At 39.8% G+C, this 20,109-nt stretch overlaps 1 protein-coding gene across 1 annotated transcript in view; it reads left to right on the top strand.

Moving 5' to 3' along the window:
- Positions 1-12,695, top strand: part of IMPG2 (interphotoreceptor matrix proteoglycan 2) — a 64,709-nt gene extending 52,014 nt beyond the window's left edge. Inside the window, exons 13-18 of the mRNA XM_054577390.1 lie at positions 632-1,920; positions 2,987-3,206; positions 7,741-7,951; positions 9,300-9,484; positions 11,690-11,901; positions 12,612-12,695. Of these exons, the coding sequence (XP_054433365.1) occupies positions 632-1,920; positions 2,987-3,206; positions 7,741-7,951; positions 9,300-9,484; positions 11,690-11,901; positions 12,612-12,695 (2,201 nt within the window). The remainder of the gene's footprint in view (positions 1-631; positions 1,921-2,986; positions 3,207-7,740; positions 7,952-9,299; positions 9,485-11,689; positions 11,902-12,611) is intronic.
- The last annotated feature ends 7,414 nt before the right edge of the window (positions 12,696-20,109 follow it).

Here is a 20,109-nt window from a genome sequence, read left to right as displayed (position 1 = left end):
GAGATTTTTAACTTGCATTAGGCTTCAGAAGGGGAGAACCTGAACTAAGGCAGTCATAGTACAGATTAAAAAATGAAAATCAAGTAGACGATTTAGAAATTGTGAAGGAAAGGAAAAATCACTGGGACCCAGGTCTAGAGTATACATATGAAAGAGGAAGATGAACAAAGATATAAATAATGACCTGGGATTATGAACATTAGGTGAACCTGAAGGATGATGGATAATAAACATAACAAGGAAATGTAAATTCAAAGACAAACAAAATTTCCTAGAAAATTTTCTCCCTAAATTTTCACTGGATTCAGTGTCTATAGTCAATATGGCTAGCAACAGCTCTTTAGTTTTATGGAGTGGAGGAAAAAAACCCAACTGTTTAAAACTGAATTATTTTAATAGATGATATCTTGTTATTCTCAAGGAAAAGGGGTATATTCATGAGTGATTATACCACATCACAAAAACATAAATCATGTCATCCTATTTTTTGCTGGATATAGCAATGTAAAAGTCAGGAACTGTTCTTCCTAATCTAATGGGGGAAAAAACCAGGAAGCTGGTTTTATTAGGAGGACTGGGAACAACTGTTAGTAACACTGTAGGTTAATTAATGGAAAATTTCATTTTTTAGGATTAACTGAAGTTGAAGAGTTAGATTTTCTTTCTATTGATCCACTGCCTTCAAGTCCATCCACTCACTCTGTGCCAAAAGACACAATTCCATCTATGGAAGACTCGGGGGTGTCTTTGACATCCTCACCATATCTGGTCTCTTCTGTCACAACAGATCTTTCTTCTCAGGAAGTAAATATACATTTTGGCTTGGACTCTTTGGTCTCCGAAGTCAAAGGCCAATTAGAAGTGAGCACTTTCATGCCAGACACATCCATGGAAAAAGAGTTCATATTTGAGAGTGGCTTAGGTTCAGGGTCTGGGCAAAAAATGGGTCTGATTACTTGGCCATGGAGTGATACTTCACTAGAGAAGAGCACTCAACCACTGTCTAAGTCATGGCTGGAAGAAGAGGATTCACTTTTGCCACCTGAGGGTGTAGATGACAAACTAGTTACAGATGACAAAATAGATTCCACAGACAGAAGTATTGAGCGCTCAAAATATGGGCATTTTGGTAGATCCACACATTTTGCAGAGAAAGAGCCCCGTGATGGACCTACTGTGCCCATTTCTGCAGAGACCACAACTCAATCTGCATCTCTACTCTCCAAGCACATGTCAGAGGTACCTGACATTGATTATTACTCAGGTGCTAAAGCACCTCCTGTACTGACGTCTATAGCTATCTCTGCTTCTACTGGTAAACCAGGTCAAGTACAACTCTTTCGAAAGGAGGATATGGAACAAACCACAGAGTCATCTCGTCATGACCGGTTTGATAGCAAGATTTCAATAATGAAGTCGGATATGCAACCTTTGTGGACCACATTGCCAGAATCAGATACAGTTTGGACAAAAACTTCTTCCCTAGGGAATTTGTCCGGAGACACATTGGCAAGTGCGCCAGAGAGTAGAGACAAGCTCTGGTTGCAAGCTTCCATGATCCAGTCCGCCACATTGCCTCCAACCACAAGCCCCACCCTGCTGGAGGATGAAGTAATTATGGGCGTACAGGATATTTCACTAGAACTGGACTGGACAGGCACAGATTACTATCAGCCTGAACTACTCCCAGAGGAAAATGGCAAGGTTGGTAGTTATGTGGAAAAGTCTACAAATGTTCACTCCACAGAGATGGCTGTTGTGCCTCGGCCCACAAAAAGAGGTGACTCAAATCATACGCAAACCTCAGGAGCTTTGCTAGTGTTCTTTAGCCTTCGAGTGACTAACATGATGTTTTCAGAAGATCTGTTTAATAAAAACTCTTTGGAGTATAAAGCCTTGGAACAAAGATTCTTAGAATTGGTAAGCACAAGATGTGAAATATGGGCCTTAGTTAGTAATCATGTATGAAGCACCTATTTCCCCCTCAACAATAAGACCTGAGCCAAGGAAAATGTGGTCTGCTGTAGACACTCTTTTTTAAAAAAATCAACTACAAATAGTGTCAGGGCCTAGAGTTGGTAGATAAACAATAAGACAGGTGTATATAAGAAACAAGAAACACAAATGTGGCATGAGGGAGATGTGACGACTTAGATACTGAAGACTGTATTCATGAATTCTGGAACCGAAACATGTTTTTTTTCACAGTTTATTGTAAAACCAGTGTTTTCTGGGTACCTATGATGCTTTCACTGTTGTGACCCTATAGTGAAACAGAAAATAAACTCTCTGTTATCTAGAACTGTCTGTGAGTTCCATGGGATTCTTAAATATCACTATTAAAATCTCATGACTCTCAAATAATTCACAACTGATCTTCCTGTTCTCTTTAAAAAATTTTTTTCAGTTACAGTTTATATTCAATATTATTTTTTATTAGTTTCAAGTGTGCAGCGCAGCAGTTGGACAGATGTATACTTTACAAAGCGTTCTCCCTGATATTTCCAGTGCCCAACTGGCACCATACATAATTATTACAATATTATTGGTTATATTTCCTATGCTGTACTTTACATCCCCATAACCATTACCATTTGCAACAGCATGCATGGACCTAGAGGATATTATGTGAAGTGAAATGAGTCATCAGAGAAAGACAAATACCATATGATTTCATATATATGTGGAATCTAAAGAGCAATATAAATGAACAAACAAAACAGAAACAGGCTCATACATACAGAGAACATACTGATAGTTTCCAGGGAGGAGGGGGCTGGGGAACTAGGTGAAAAAGGTAAAGGGATTGTGAAGGTATTGGGTAGTTACAATTGATACCACTGCTGATGAACAGTTTAAATAATTTAAATAGCATGCAGTTTGGAAAGGGGGAGGGGCTTATCTGTTTTTTTGTTTTTGCTTTTTGTATGTTTTGAACAAAATGCAAAACCTTGTTAATAAACTGATCATTTTCTGTGTATTGTAGCTGGTTCCCTATCTCCAGTCAAATCTCACAGGGTTCCAGAATTTAGAAATCTTGAACTTCAGAAATGGCAGTATTGTGGTGAACAGCAGAATGAAGTTCACCACGTCTGTTCCTCCTAATGTCAACAATGCTGTGTATATGATTCTGGAAGACTTTTGCACCACTGCCTACCAAACCATGAACTTGGCTATTGATAAATACTCCCTTGATGTGGAATCAGGTAATGATATTGATTACACTGCTTGTTTCTAAGTGGGATCCATTAATTAATTATTTTCTTCTGCCCTGAAGAATTCAACATTGTTGAAGTCAAGTTGAATTCAACATTTGTAGGTAAAAGAATCCTATGTCAGGCAAATTTTCCACATCTTGATAATTAGTAAAATATCTCTTCCAAGGACATCAACATCATTCTCTTTTCAAAAGGGTTGTCCTTAACTCCTGGCCAGTGAAGCTCGGTTGGAGCACTGTCCTGTAACTGAGAAAGTATGTTCGATTCCCAGTCAGGGCACACACCTAGGTTGTGGGTCTGGTCCCTGTTGGTCTGGGCACTTATGATCCCCAGTCCTGGAGTGTTAGAGGAGGCACCCAATTAATGTTTCTCTCTCACATTTATGTTTCTCTCTCTAAAAGCAATGAAAAACATGTCCTCAGGTGAGGGGGAAAAACAACAAAACAAAACAAGAAATGGTTGTCCATACATGATATCTTTACTTATTTACCCCCCATTCACTTTTCTACCTACTCTACTGGCTCTCTTTTTTACCTATCCACTGGGTCTGTTCTTGCCATATCTCTATGTAGCCAAGCCCAGCAGATTTGGACTTTCTTTCCTTCTATATTATTTTCCTAAGTTGTTTTATCCATTTTCACTGTTGTAAGTCTAATGTAAATGTAAATAACTCATCACATTTTTATATGCAGATCAGACTTATCTTCTGAGCTCCAGAATCAATATTTAACTACTATATACTTGTTGATGTCAACTTGGATGTATTCTATGTATATCAAATGTAGGATGTGTAAGAGTGAGCTCTTGTTTTCCATATCCTGTCACCTTCCAGCGGTATTTATTCCTCTCAGCTTCATTATCTTGATAAATGGGAAGCCATGTCCACTCATCCACTCAGCTACTTAAGCCAGAAACCTGGGAAATCATTCTGATACCTCAGTTTTCATCACTCCCAACTTTCAGTCATTCACTAAACTAATATTGATTCTGATTTCTAAATATATGTCAAATCTGTATGCTTCTCTCTTTCTCCACTGTCACAACTCCAGGCCAAACCACCGTTATTTCTCACTTGAACCAGGTTCCTCACTACCTCTCTTGTTCCCTTCTCCGTCCATTCTCTAGACAGAAGCCAGGGTGCTCTTTATAAAACATCAGTCAGGTTATTTCACTTTTCTGCCTGAAATACTTCAGTGACTACCTGGTTCAATAGCCACAAGGCCTGGACCCCATCTTCTTCCCCAATATCATTCAATGAAACTAACTTCTTTGCTCACCAAGTCAAACTAGCTCATTTTTAGTTCCTCAGATTCAAAAAACTTTTCTTGCCTTGAGGCCTTTGCACATATTAGCTTCTTTGCCTGGAACTCGTTCCCCTCTTGGCTGACTTCTGCTCACACTTTTATCCCTCAGTTCAAATGTCTCTTCCTTAAGACATTCACTGACTCCCCCATAATCTAGATTAGCTCTTTCATATTAGATTTTTTTTGTAACACCATATTCTTTTCCTGCCATGGAATTTATAACTATTATAATAATGCTAATTTATGCACATAGTTGTGTAATGGCCAGTATCTCCAGTTTAGCTCTCCGTAAGGACTGAGACTTTATCTGTTTTATTAACCACTTGTAGGAGGTACTGAAAAATACCATGAATAAACAAAATGAACCCTTGTTTTTATTTGGAAACTCTATTGAATCCTCAGACTTTGTTCTTTTTTTTTTCTTTTCTTTTTTTTTTTTTAATCTTCTACACACCAGAGGACAATGGTTTTGGGTAGAAGTAATGGGGAATGTCTGGGTTTGTATTTCTCCAGTGCCTTTTACTGTCAAACTGCTTTGAAAGTCAACTCTGTTCTTTAACTGAGAAAGAAGCAAACATTCTTTTCTTTGAAATCCTTGAAGGCTCATTATTCATTGGAAGTGAGGAAAATGATTTGGCTAATCTTCCAATATCTAAATCTATTGCCATTTAAGTTCTCTAAGGCTGGTTGCACATTCTTTGCCACGTAGTGTAGTGGAAGTAGCAATTAATTATAATTTGGAAGGCCAGGTTTCTTGTCTCTGCTCTGCCATTTATCATTTATGTGACCCTAGATGAGCTATTTTATCTTTGAGCTTAGTCCCTCATATGTTAAATGGATATAATGTTTTGGGTGATTACTTCATAAGTTATATGAATGTCTGGTCACTATGTTGTACACCTGAAACTAATATAATATTGTATGACAACTCTAATTGAAAAATTTAAAACATTTTAAGAAATGGGAATAAAATATTAGCTGGTCTATATATTTCATGGGGCTATTCTAAGGATTAAACAAATAACATATATTTGCATTTAACTAGCCATACAAATGCAAGCTGTTATAATTTATAAAACTTTTGCAAAAGTCTACTTTTTTAAAAAAGGGAAGTGTGATAAATAAATGCATTTACTTCAGTTTTATATGTAACTCATGTGTCAACTGCATACTGAGTCTTCCAGGTTTATAGGGTCACCTTTTTCTTTAATATTCAAATGACTGGCATTAGCCCCTCCCACGTGCATTGTAAAACCTGCATCCATGTGCCTCCCATCCTCAGTATCTTTAGGAATGAACAGGGTAGCAACTCTTAAATATCTCTTAATCACCACCAGCTCAAAGTTTCTTCTGCTGAATTTCCAGTCTCACATTTGTCTTGATGCTTGTGGTTGTTCTTTATGAAAACCCAGGACAGATCACAGTCACATTTTTTAAAAAAGATTTTATTTATTTATTTTTAGAGAGAGGGGAAGGGATAGAGAAAGAGAGGGAAAGAAATATTGATGTGAGAGAGAAGCATTGATTGGTTGCCTCTCAATCGCACCCTGACTGGGGACCAAACCCACAACCCAAGCATGCGCCCTGACTGGGAATCAAACTGGTGATCCTTTGTCTTACAGGATGATGCCAAACCAACTGAGCCACACTGGTCAGGTCCACAATTCCATTTTTGACTTCCCTGAAGCACTTCTAACACAAAGTAGTTGATTCTTTCAGATATTTGCTGATGATATGAGGATGACAGAGGAGGCTTAATCATACCACACCAGATGGATTAAAATATTGTTAGGCATAAGTATCCTAAGCTTCTTCAGCAACCTTTCAAAGTCATTTCTTTTTAAAAAATATTAAAAAAAAAACCATTTTATTTATTTATTTTTAGAGAGGGGAAGAGAAGGAGAGAAACATCAATGTGTAGTTGCATTTCACACGCTCTGGGGACCTGCCGGGGACCTGGCCTGCAACCTAGGCGTGTGCCTTACACTGGGAATAAAACTGGCAACCTTTTGGGTCACAGGCTGGTGCCCGGTCCACTGAGCCACACCAGCTAGGGCTCAATGTCATTTCTTATTGACGAGCTTTTTGGACCAAGCCAGCGACCATGTTACTCCAGCTACTCTGGCCGCCTTTCTTCACTTCTTCGTATTTTCTCCACTCGCATTTTTGTGGACCCATCAATCCCTCTCTTTGCCTGCCCATGGAAAACTAGACATAATTCGTTCTACAGTTTAATTCCTGTCTCTTATCCCAACGTTAGCTTCAGGTGTACATTTATTTTCCCATAAGTCATTAAGGTACATTTAAACAGAGGGTCATCTGTTCCGGGCATCCACATTTAACCTACGCAAAGCACTGGAAAAGGACTTTAAAGCTACAGTCTTTTGTTCACATGAATAACATATCAGTCTTAGTATCTCTCCTTGGTCTGGAGCAAAAGGGAGCAACATTTGTCTCTTTCATATTGCAGGTCCTGTTTTCCTTCCCTCAGACATTCACCTGTACCCATAGGAGGATCACAGTGTTTAGAATTCTTAAAGAGAATTTTCTTACTACTGTATATTTTTAGTTAAAGGCCTTCAGATTAAAATATTTTATCTCAAGATTGGCTAGAGACGAGACTGACTTGTCTCTTGCCTAACTTGTTTTCACAAACTCTTGAACTTCCATGAAGAGCGGGAGCCATGCAACATCCTCCCTCGCACTCGCTATGTGCACTCCTGTCCCTCACTGCTAGGCCAGGGTTATATTATTTTCTGAGTACAAAGTTATGGTATGTGCCCTGGAATAAGACGACGAAGACTTGGGAAACGCACCCTGGAATCCTGCTGTACAAACTGCCCGCCTGTCAGCCCATGTGTGTGCTCTCCTTGTTATATGAGCAACGTACCCGTGAGCACCTGGGTTGCTTTCCTCACGCTGCTGTAACAAAGGACCACAAACTGGGTGGCTTACAAAAGCAGAAATTTATTCTCTCGTACTTTTGAAAGCTGGAAATCTAAAATCCAGGTGTTGTCAGGGCCAGGCTCCCTGGTGAAAGGGTATCCTAGGTGAGTCAGAATTTTTTTGTGGTATTGGTGGTGATGCTGTATTTTAATGGTTCAGGAAGGGGGTTGTCCCGCAGTACCTTGGAGCAGGGAGCCTTAGAGGTGGGCCTTCATGTACTGCAACTCCTGTGCCTTTCCTTGAATAATTTTCTGGTTTGTTTGGTGTTTAAGGTGATCAGGCCAACCCTTGCAAGTTTCAGGCATGCAATGAATTTTCTGAGTGTTTGGTCAATCCCTGGAGTGGAGAAGCAGAGTGCAGATGCTACCCTGGGTACCTGAGTGTGGAAGAGCGGCCCTGTCAGAGTCTCTGTGACCTACAGCCTGACTTCTGCTTCAATGATGGGAAGTGTGACATTATGCCTGGACATGGGGCCATTTGTAGGTATGGTGTCGTTGGGGGTTTTGGCTTCACAAGTTTATAGATACTCCCTCTGAAGCAAAAGGGTCTACACCTATGACTTTAGGATAATCACAGCCATATGTGTTATAAAAGTTATATCTAGGCAATAGATTGGTGCCATCTAGTTCTTATATGAAGACTGAATCAGTTAAGAGGCCTGACTTACACCAAGTTCAAATCGTTACTTTGTTTTATGCCCTTTGGGAGCTGTAAGGAAAACACTGCCAAGTGTTCTACTGAGAGTACTTGGAGTGGTTGGAGGTCTCTGTTGTGGTTCTTACAGGCAATGGTGAGGCATTTGGTGCCTAAAGTAGGTTTTTGCATAAGATCGACACTATGCTGTACTGAAAGTGAAAACAAAGGAGTTTCGTTCTATTTGGGTTATGTTTTTAATGTCTTTGGGCTGCTCTTGGTCCTATGGAGTATTCAGAGATAAAGAAAAGTGAATATTTAAAGTCTTTGAAGTTATGACAAATATATCTTATTTTATGTACCCGAGATCCATATTTTTTAAGGGAGGACCAAAAAAAAAAAAAAAAAAAAAAAAAAGCAGCAGACAGATGAGCAGATGCAAGTAGCCTGACTGTCCTTTCTTGCCCATCTGCCTTAAACAAAGCCGAGCAAATCAACCTCCCAACCATACACACCACAGTCTCATGGTGTAGAAGGAGAGGATGCTGAGAATAAACAAGAGGGCAATTTGTGAATGTGAAAAAGGTCAAATGTTGGCATAATGCCGAAAACAGAGAACATAGGTAGAACTGATTCAGACTCTTCTATGTGAAAAAGTATAACCTTTAGTTAGGAAACTAAGGGGAAAAGTAGTCTTGCTATGCAGAGAAATTAATATTATTTGGAAAATGAGTGATTTCCTTGCTGCCCTGGGATTTGAAGACGTTTTTGCACCAGTGCGTGGGCCTGGGGTGTGGAGGATCTCTGCGGGAAGGGGGAAGGACATGAGGAGTCTGGGGACCTGGGTTCCAGCCCCTGCTCTGTTGCTGACTAATCGTGTGATCTCACACCAGCCACTTTCTTCTGGGCCTGCTTTATGTTACCTATAACTAAGGAAGTTGAATCGGATACTGCCTTTAAGTCTCGTTAGTCTTTTATTCCATCATTTACTTATAGTCATTGGCCTCCTGCCTCTGTGCCAGGCAGTAAGCACATTCTTAAAATGTATGATCATTTAACCTGATACTTACCTCTTTACTGAAGCTTCACGTGGTCAGCATTTTTCTTTACCTTTCCCAGTCCCACTGAACCTTCTGCTGTCAATTATTGCTCTCCGCAGAGTGATTTCACATTTAGACTTGGTCATTTTTCATTGCAGATGCCGGGTGGGTGAGAACTGGTGGTACCGAGGTGAGCGCTGTGAGGAGTTTGTGTCTGAGCCCTTGGTGATAGGCGTCACCGTTGCTTCCGCGGTTGGACTTCTCGTCTCCTCTGCAGTCATCTTCCTCCTCGTCAGGACTCTTCAAGCTCAGAATGCTAGGAGAGGAAGACAGAGGCCCTTTAGGTAAATAAAGAAAACTGCTTTCTGGTGGACTAAAATGTCCCTTTTATTCATTTATTTAGTACAATACTTACTGTGTGCCAAATATTGGATAGGAGCCTGGGGTGGAGAGGAGAAAGCTATGAAGCTGAATGAAAACAGTCCCTGGCACGAAAGGTGTCAACTTGGAAACCACACAGGCAGCAGAATGAATAAGATGCTAAGGGGCCTAGATGAGGGATGAATTAGTTTTGCCTGGGGGAGAGAGTCTTAGAAGTTTGAAAGATCGTTATGTTATTTAGCTGGACAGAAGAGTAGATATTTACTGCGGGTGGGGTAGGACACTTTCTAGCCAGTGGACTGAGCATGAGCACAGTTAGGAAGGCGGGGATGAATCCCAAGGCACACGGAAGGAATGGCATTGTTGAGTATGGCCGAAATGCTGGTTTTATGGTTGGGGAGGGGGTGCAAGGGTAGGCAAAAGGTGAGACCCTTGTGTGAGGACCAGATCTGTTAGTTTGTTACCCTTTGACTCATTTGGTTTTAAATCTAGATAAGAACTTGACAGGAAATGAAATCTGGTCTTCTTTTAGTTAAGCGTAGCTGCATCTGTGGGGAAAACATAACCTGTTCTACTTGCTAGACTAGCAATCTAAGGGCCTTTAGAGTTGTTACATGATTATGACCTCTGGTTGTACTTTGCTTTTGTGCTTCCGTAGTCTCTGAGAGCTGCTGGTTTAGGTCTAGTTTCCTTTCCCTCACCCTCGGCTTGCTAAGGAGGCACCCAGGACACATTTCCATCGTTGTTCTTATCCTTTTTATTGAGCCTGACTTTGCATTAGATTATAATCTCATTCTGGACAGGGGTTCCAACGAATTTGTTGTAACGTTAGTATTTAGAACAGTCTTAGATACATAATCAATGCTCAATAAATATTTGTACATCTGAATTGAATTTAGTTGAGTCCCAGTCCCCTCATATTTATATTTCTTTTAGATTCTCTGTGTATTACACATTGATTTTTGATTTGTCTGAGCTGGCAATGATGGTGCCACATGCATTTAAAGGAATGCTATCTAATGGCAGGCATGGCTCCCCATCAGCACTGAGTGCCACGCCCTGTGGGGCAAATAAAGATGAATGAGACCTGGAACAATTTCTTTCTTTCTTTTTTTTAATATTTATTTTATTTTATTTATTTTTTCAAATACAGTTGTCTCTGCCTTCCCCCCATCACTTTCCCTTGCTCCGTCCCCCCTCTCCCTCCCTCAATCCCTCCCCACTTTGGTTTTGTCCATGAGTCCTTGCTATATGTTCCTGGACTTTCCCCTTCCCTTCCTTTTCCCCCGCCCACCCCTCCCTCCTTCCCTCTTGTCTCTCTTAGTGTCTTTTCCTTTCAGTGTTGCTGGTCTTATTTTCCTTGCATTTTTGTATTGTTGGTTACGTTCCACTTATAGGTGAGATCATATGCTATTTGTCTTTTGCCCCCTGGCTTATTTCACTTAGCATAATGCTCTCCAGTTCCATCCATGCTGTCGCGAAGCTCAGTAGTTCTCTTTTTCTTTCTGCTGCATAGTATTCCATTGTGTAAATGTACCGTAATTTTTTGATCCAGTCATCTACTGATGGACATTTAGGCTGCTTCTAACACTTGGCTATTGTAAATTGTGCTGCTATGAACGTTGGAGTGCATAGGTTCTTTTGAATTGGCGTTTTGGGATTCTTAGGGTATAGTCCCAGCAGGGGAATCACTGGATCAAAAGGCAGTTCCATTTTCAGCTTTTTGAGGAAATTCCACACTGCTTTCCACAATGGCTGCACCAGTCTGCATTCCCACCAACAGTGGACTAGGGTTCCCTTTTCTCCACAGCCTCGCCAGCACCTCTTGTTTGTTGATCTGTTTATGATGGCCATTCTGACCAGTGTGAGGCGGTACCTCATGGTGGTTTTGATCTGCATTTCTCTGATGGTCAGTGATGCTGAGCATCCTTTCAAAGAGACATGGAACAATTTCACAGGGTCCTTGCTAGGCAGTTGAGGAGATAACATGATAATACCTGATAAATAATTTTTGAGATTTATCTGGATATTTTTCATAGCTCCTTCTCCCATTTGTATCAGTTCACCCCCTTTTTTTGCCCTCAACAGAAATCTTGCTACAGGTAAATAGTCTTCCTAGTAGTTGAGCATCTGAACAGGAACATGAACCAATCATACTTTTCTTTTTGTGGCTCCATCAGGCAGCCTGATAGCCTCTCGTCTGTTGAAGATGCTGTAAAGAACAACCCTCCCTATGAAAGCTGTGAGGCGGGAATGGAGCCGTATAAGGGACCCTATCCTCCGCGTCCCTTCTACAGCGCTGCAGGAGGAGAGGTCTTTGGTGGTCTGAGCAGGGAAGAAATCAGACACATGTATGAGAACAATGGGCTTTCCAGGGAGGTAGGAAACTTTGCTTTGCTGTTGTCACTCTGCTGCTGCTGGTGTGTGTGTACATGCATGAGCTTCAAGAAAAGATGACAAGTATTTCCTGATTAGTTCTTACCTCATGATATCTCCCAGTTGATGTAGGATGCAGAGGGTATATACATCTGAGCGGCACCTCATTCCCCACCCAGTGGTTTCTATTTCCATTATTAGCAAATGTCCTCTCCCTCCTTTCCCCCTTCCTTAAAAATATGTCTGAGTTATTCTGAGCAGTTTATATAGTATCCAAACCTTCCATTTCCCTATAAAGGCTGTTCCTTCCTATTCCTCTCCCCTGGATAGCCCAGAAAGGCACAGTTCCTTATAAAAATTAGAACTCTTTATTTATTTATATTTCTATTTTTTGTGGTGAATAGCAGTGTTTATTTATTTATATATTTTTAATTGGATTTATTGAGGTGACACTGGTTCACAAAACCATACTGGTTTCAAGTGTATGACTCAACAAAACGTCATAACACCATCTGCACACTGCGTCGTGTACCCATCGCTCCAAGCAGTCTCTTTCTGTCCCTATTTCCCCCGCTTTGCCCACTTCCACCTGTCCCCTACCCCCTGTTCCCTGGGCCATCCCCACACTGTTGTCTGTGTCTGTGTTACATATATATGTTTTTATAATGCAATGTACAGCCTCTTTTTCTTTCTTTCTTTCTTTTTTTTTAAAGGAAATTCAAGAAAGAATCAGAATTTTGGAACTGTATGCCAATGATCCTGAGTTTGAGGCTTTTGTGAGAGAACATCAAATGTGAGCATTAGGAGCAGTGTCCCTACTCAGGTTCTTAACAGTTTGCCTTGGAGCCCTGCTCCAGTCGGAGCAACTGGTTCCTGCTCATGGGGCCTGGGCTCTGGTGATAACCAATGCTTGCCGAGTTCTTCACAGTTAACACATTTTCCACACAGGTTACCGCGTTTATTTCTCATAAGGGCTCTATAAGTTGAATGGTTCTTATTTAAGTTTTTATAACTGAGGAAAAGAAGCCTTGGAGAGCTGAAGGGACTTACTCAAGATCACAGAGATAGCAAATGGCAGAGAAAATTTAAAATGAAGACACTACGTGGTCTGGCCTAGAGCTTCCTGGACTATGTCATATTTTCTCCCTTATTCCCATAGATATCACCCATGATTTAGTGCTCTAAAATATTTTTAATAGATGGTATCTATGAAAAGCATTTGGGTAGCCATAAATCCTAACATCCTCTATAGATACTTTTTACTAGGCTTTGAATTACACAAATTTCATTAAAGTGTCTATCTTGTCTATATCAAATTCATCTTATATTTCATTCTATCTTTCCATTTGATTTTCTCAGCCTGCATTTTGGGCAAGTGTCTTTGGTTTTATTCCTTTTGTTCCCCAGGATCTGTAATCAGACTTACAAAACTAAACTGTCTTATAAAGAGACCATTATGGTCACTGAGTGTTGTGGGTGGAATTATACTTTGGCTTTTATATTTGCTCCTAATGCTGCCCTCACAAAGGTGCTTCCTATGGACAGGTTCCACTCAGGCCAGATACCTGGCTTTAAAGAGAAAAACCAGAGCAACTCACTCAAGCTTGTGGAAGAAACTGATAAAGGGTCAGGGTAAGACCCACGGCCCTGATTGGAGCGTCTGCCCCTTTGCTCCAAATCCCTTTTCTCTGGGAGACTGTCTCTCCCATGAGTCCTCCCTGATAGGAAGGGAAAAATTGACACTTGAGGAAATTGAGGAAGATATTTTTTTAATTCCATGTGCATGGTGGAGACCCCTTTAAAAATCTCTGAACATCTATCTGACTTGGCCCCGGGAGGTGCTGCCAATGTTGCTTCATGCTGGTCGAACAATGTTACCAGGAGTCTGCCTTTTAAACCAGGACACCTACTCATCACAGCATATCTGGCCAGCAGATGACCTGGGGCTCCACTCCAGTGGAATCCAATAAAAGGACAGGACTGACAGTTTTGTCCTCCCTAAGACTTTTTATAAGCCCCTCAGAGCTACTTGACTGAAGGTGTTGCCTGAAAGGAAAAATGCATCTCCTCTAGGCTAAGACATCCAAAGAAAGGGTTCAGGAGAGCCTCATTCGGGGGAAACAGGTTGACTACAGGGCTTCATTTTCTGTTGGTAACTGTCTGGCATTAACATATACAACACAGAATCCATGTAACAGATTCAAAACAAGATCAGTAAAACAGAAGGAAGTTCACACAGACGCTATAAACTTAAGAGGGATGTTCACAGAGGAAGATGGCATTGAAAAAATGTTAGGCACCTAATCCACACAACATTTTCAGTTTCACTTAATCTCTGTATTTTTATCTAACAGTAACCCAAGAAAAAGTTAATAGAGTTAATTTAGGATTTAGTAAAACTATTACATAGTCTTTGTAGAGAAGGATTTTTTTTTTTTAAACTTAGCGAAGTGCAGGATAACTGTGCAGAGAAAGCAAATTCAAAGTATTGGTGATTTTAGGAATATAACTTGGCAATGTATTATAGCAAAAGTACATTTCAATGTACATTCTTGCTTTTTTCAATTAATTGTGCCTTTTTTTTCCTCCATGGCAGGAATGAGCTTTAATCACAACTCATATTTTGGAACTGATTAGAAGCCTAGAGAAGATAGAGATCACTCATTACCTGTATCATATAATTAACCTGGATTTTGAACTCTGTTGGAAGAAGAGTGTTTTACTACAAATCATTAAGTTTGGGCATACAAATTTTTTTTTCCAGTTTAAAATTTCAGAATGTAGTAAGAGATGTGACAATTTTTATACCTACAGAAAATTTTATACCTAAGCTATATTTAAAAAAAATTCAAAGCTGTGTGCATTCTGGGATGCATTCTAGAAGAAAGCGGCTAGGCCTGGGGGAACACGGAGGAGGCCTGCTGTCCGCTGCGGAACCTCGCGGGGCGTCTGCTAGGGCCGGTGCCTCCGAAGTCGCAGCAGGAGGGGAAGGCGAGAGGACTGCCGGAGCGGGCAGGTTTACCACGTAAATATTCTGCAGCATGCTTGGCATTGTCAGATGGAATGAAAAGCCTTTGACATAGATTTAATATAGTTTATAGTCAGATATCCATCTAATTAAAATATTAAGATTTTAGGGAGGGTTAAGCCGCTGAAGAAAAAGTTACCTTTTTGCTGTGCTATAGGGTTAGGCTTGTACTTTATGCTTCTACCAGAGGTTTGAAAACCCTGAGTGTATTAATCAGGATCATGTTATTGTTGTGTTAACTCTCTCAGTATCCTAGTTTTTTTAGCTGTCAAGGACAATTCTTATGTATAAAGTTTAGAGGCTTCCCTTAGACAAAAGATGAATTTAGTTGTGGACAGGGAGGGAGTGAGGGATAGGTCAAGGCCACAGTGCAGAGAGTATAAGCTTTGCCAACTGATGGGTGGGCTGAGTCAGAGCTAATGGGTTCCTTGACCCTGCTTATGGTATCTAGAGACATTCTAGTGAAATACTGGATCTTCTCTAGTTTCTGACATTTTCATTTGGGAAATTAGCACTTTACCTCATGTAATACAGGTTAGCTCATTTGGATTATTTCTCTTTTGTGTAATAACTCATGTCTAAATTAATTCCTGTTTAATGTCTTTTTATTTTATAGGTAGAAAAAGCCCACCAGTTATATAAATTTCAACTGAGTTAGTAGTTACCCACTTTCTCTCCAGTATGTTTTTGAATGGGTAGCTTTGGAGGGGGACAGAAGAAGGCCAGATAATCATCACTATTAATATAAAATTGCATGTGCAAATAAGTTATTGATACAGATATTTTATGTTACAGTGTCTTTATGTTTGCCAAAAGCAATCTGGAACATTTTGATTTTTTTCTGATGAGGGATAGATTGACCATTAAGATAAAATACTCGGTTAACTTACTTTTTTTCTTAACTTAATGACTGCCAATTTAGCTCATTATGAGGACACCAGAAACGAAATCTCTAGGCTCAGTACATGCCACAGTAAAGCTAGTGAAAGCCTTGAAGATATCCAGGTATTTTGCAAAGCATGCATGGTAACGGGCGGGGTGGGGTGGGGAGGAGGGTGTGTGTGTGTGTGTGTGTGTGTGTGTGTGTGTGTGTGTGTGTGTGTGTGTTGAAGACAGTTCCCTTATCTCAGTATTTCTTTTCATTCCCTACTCACATAATGAATCCCCTGTAACTTGAGAATGGGTACAAGCCACTGCTGGGACATTTTTTGCTGGGCCCATTTGAAAGGCAGTTGAGAAAAGTTAATGACACTTGTCACTACTAAATGCTTAATTTTATTTGTAAAACTTCTAAAGATTTCTGTTTAGCTTAACAATTTTTCCTAAACGTATTTGTGTTAGATTAAAATTTTTAGTTTTACCACAGACTAACCGTATAATGCCACTTTTTGAATGTCTGCATGCTGGTGGAGTTCCGGGTGGACGCGAAGGGAGACTAGGGCAGGCCAGCACCTGGAACCCTTCGGAGAAGCGGAGACAGAGCTGGGGGAGGCCTGCTGTTCCCCGGGGGCCAGGCAGCAAAGTGGGAAGTTGAGAATCTTGATGGGTCTGTCTCTGATTTTCTTTGGTATGACTTTCTCAGGCAGGAGCAAATTACTTAGCTCTCCATGAACATCTGCTCCACAACTATTAAATGGAAAATAAAGGAAGTCCTGAACTCTCAAGGGGACAGCTGAAGGGCTCCCTCCAGGAATAAAGACTGTTGCCCTACTTTTGTTATAGCTGAACCCCAGTGGGGCAGATCAGAGGATGCAGTTTCCATGCTGAAGATCCACTGATGTTCCAACTACCCAGAAAGAACTTCTTAAGAAAACTTCAGTGTAGTTGGTATGCCGTGTTAGTGTCAGGTGTGCAGTAGAGTGACTTGGCATTTTTATACCTCACATTGTGATCATCCCACTAACCCCAGTAACCATCTGTCACCATGCAAATTTGTCACAATGTTATCGACTCTATGCCCCTTCAGGAGGCATTATGCTAAATGAAGTCAGAAAAAGGCAAATACCACATGGTTTCACTTATATGTGGAATCTATAAAACAAACAAACAAAATTTAAAAACCCAGGTTCATAGAAACAAAAAGAGCTTCTTTTTAAAAGAGCATTCCCCAAGGTAATTTGATGGCATGTACTCATTCAGAAGTATTAGGCTTAACTCCTCTTTTAGGCTGTGTGATTGAGGAATGAAATGTTGTGATTATTAGAACATTCTCATTAACCTAGCAATAAAATATTCAATAAGACTATCACCTTATTTGAAAATAATAAAATGCAGTTAGCACTAAAAGTCCTGGGTAAATAACACAGAAAAAATTTTTTTTTGATTCATAAGGTGCTTTAGAGTCTTGTAGATACATGTAGTCTTTATAATTGAGTGTATAAACATGATTCTTATTTTCATGGGTTCTGGATAAAGGGGAATTTATTTGATAATAGGATTTCATTTCCGTCATGGCAATGTTTTAAGATTTGTTCACATCTATGTGCCCAAAAGTCCCATTTACTTTGCACAATAAAACAAATGCAGACCTGGCCTGACTTTATTCCCACCGCTTTCTCTTTCCTTCTGCAGTGTCCGGTCACCATGGGCCATCTACTCCCGCTCCCCTCCCCTGTTTCACTACCTAGTGGATTGTGATGTAGTTAAACACCCTGACTTAATAGGACTTTTGAGGAAAAGATAAAAACTGTACAAATATTTTTTTGTAGGCTCTAAAACTGTGTTGGATCAAATATGATGTCTGATCTAATTATTCATTTGCATGCTTGCTTTATAAGTTTGCCTTCCATTTCCTAATTTTCAGGCAGCTGGTGTCTTTGTGTCATTTCCATGTTTTCTGTAATGGATATTGTGATATCTATCAGCCCATGAATTGAATTTTCATTTTGAAATGGGAAGTGAAGGCAACATATTTATACCATAACGAAATAGCTGACTTAGGAGAATAACCCATCTTTATTAAATTGAGGTGTTTTAGCCAAAAAAATTATGGGTCAAATTTTTTTTATGAAATGTTTCTAACAACTCCCAGCAGGAGTGGGTGGGGCCAGCCTTCCTCATTTACGATCCAGCTGCAAGAGTCATGGATCCTAACTCATTCTACTCCCAAAAGTATAATGCATGCAGAAAAAAAGATGGGAAAGTCACAAACCTTGAGTCAATTAATTGCATTGTATGTCTACAGTAGATTCTGGCTGAGGATGGGAGGGTACCAAAAGGTGATTGAGGATGTAGAGAATCTGCCTGGAAATCCTTCTGACACATGCATTTTGTGAAACCTTATAGTATTCCTGTGAGTTAATAAGACACAGGTTTAATGGCTCCTCTCATTTGTACAATTTACGACTACAGACCAAGATTAAATGATTCCTTTTCGTGGCTTTTCCCACCTCACTTATATTTAATTATTGCTTTAGAGATTAAGGGCATAAATGGGAAAAACGGTAACCATGATATCAAAGAATAAAGGTATAATTATTTATGTATCAGGACTATGTGATGTTTCTGGAGTGATCGTGTTCAATATGAAGTATAGATAATGAAAGATTTTTCTTTTTCATCTTGTTTATAAGGATGTTTTACCTAAAGTATGGATCAGATAAGTTCATGCTACTTTACTGTTTTTTTTTAAATGCACTAGTTTTAATGCTAGCTAATTAGCATTAAAAAGTCTTTATGTATATAAAAGTGGCTTTCCTTCTCTTGTATATATGCCATTTTCATTATTAATAAACTTCTCTTTCAAGAACCTTGCCTACATTTTTGTTTTTCAATTAGAAGAAAGCATTGTAGATCGTAGCAACAGTGGACTTGTAATTACCATTCAAAGAACAATGTGAGCATGGTGTAAAAATGAAAATCATTCTTTGATTTTTTTAAAATTTATTTTAAAAAATTTTAATTACACTTGACATACAATATTATATTAGTTTCAGGTGTACAACACAGTGATTAGATATTTACATAACTTACCAAGTGATTACCCTGATAAGTCCAGTACCCATCTGACAACATAGTTATTAAAATGTTATTGACTGCGTTTCCTATTCTGTACTTAACATTCCCATGACTGTTTTTATAACTTGTGATTCTTTTTAATCCCTTCACCTTTTTCACCCACCCTCGAATGCCCTTCCCATCTGGCCTTGATTAATATTTTAGTTTTGAGGATGTAAGGGAACTGGAGACAAATTTAGAGCTCAGATGTTGCCTTGAATTTTGTTGATATTTAATGATGCTGAGTCATTATTTAGCCTCTCTTGAACTTTACTCTTTTTACTCTTAGAAACTTGCATTTTTTTCCTCATCTGCTTAAGAAAAGGATGGAAAGAAAACTGATGGAATTGATTAAAGAAAGATCAGGGGAGTAGTTAGCACCAGCTGTCCTGTGATGTGAGAAGGAACTGCGAGCTATCTAAAGTGAACAGAGGACACACATGTTTCTCACAGCAACCTGAAGCACCCTTGCAGGGGAAGGGCAGGAAGAAACTGAGCCACCACTTACCTGAACAGCATGAGAAACTTTGATTTTCAGGTTTTTTTCCCTTCTGCACTTGTGTGATGTCTTGTTGGCAACAGGGCATAGGAAATCCTAAATCAGTCTTAGTAAAGAGGAGGGTGGTCTTGATTTGACTCCAAAGACTGCATTATAAAAACACGAAGTGGGAGAAATGTGTCTAATAAATACCTGCTGATTGATTGCTTAATTGGCGGCCAAGGTTTAGGAGAAACAGTAAGTAATAACACTGTTTTTAACAAACCGAGGCAGGACAAGCCCGTGGCACTCCTGGCTGACGCCCTCCCCACGCCCGGCGCAGCGTCCAGGCGCTTCTGAATGGACGTGCCGTCAGAGCCGCTGCTTGATGGGCTGTGTCCCATGAACTAACCTTTAAATTGTCTTCTCACCAACACACACACACACATATTTGTGTCCCATTTTTTAAAGAACAAATGAATCTATGCTAATAATAGTTGTTGAGAAATTATGCTTTTCTAAGTACACCAACATGGTGTGTGGGCTTTCTGGATATAATTTTTTTCCCAAATGAATAACTCTCATTGTTAATATTGCACATACCATGGCAAGTTTGGGGAAGAATGTGCATATTTTTGGCAGGTGGGCCTTTAAAGGAGCCTAAAAAAACCCCCCAAACTCTTTTTTAATGCCTATTTCTGTACCAGAT

The sequence above is a fragment of the Pteronotus mesoamericanus genome, unplaced genomic scaffold, assembly GCF_021234165.1.
Source record: "Pteronotus mesoamericanus isolate MK-2021 breed Mesoamerican mustached bat unplaced genomic scaffold, CSHL_Meso_final contig_42, whole genome shotgun sequence".
Taxonomy (NCBI): Eukaryota; Metazoa; Chordata; class Mammalia; order Chiroptera; family Mormoopidae; genus Pteronotus; species Pteronotus mesoamericanus.
Note: the sequence above shows the minus strand (reverse complement) of the source record. Positions and strands in the feature narration are given on the sequence as shown.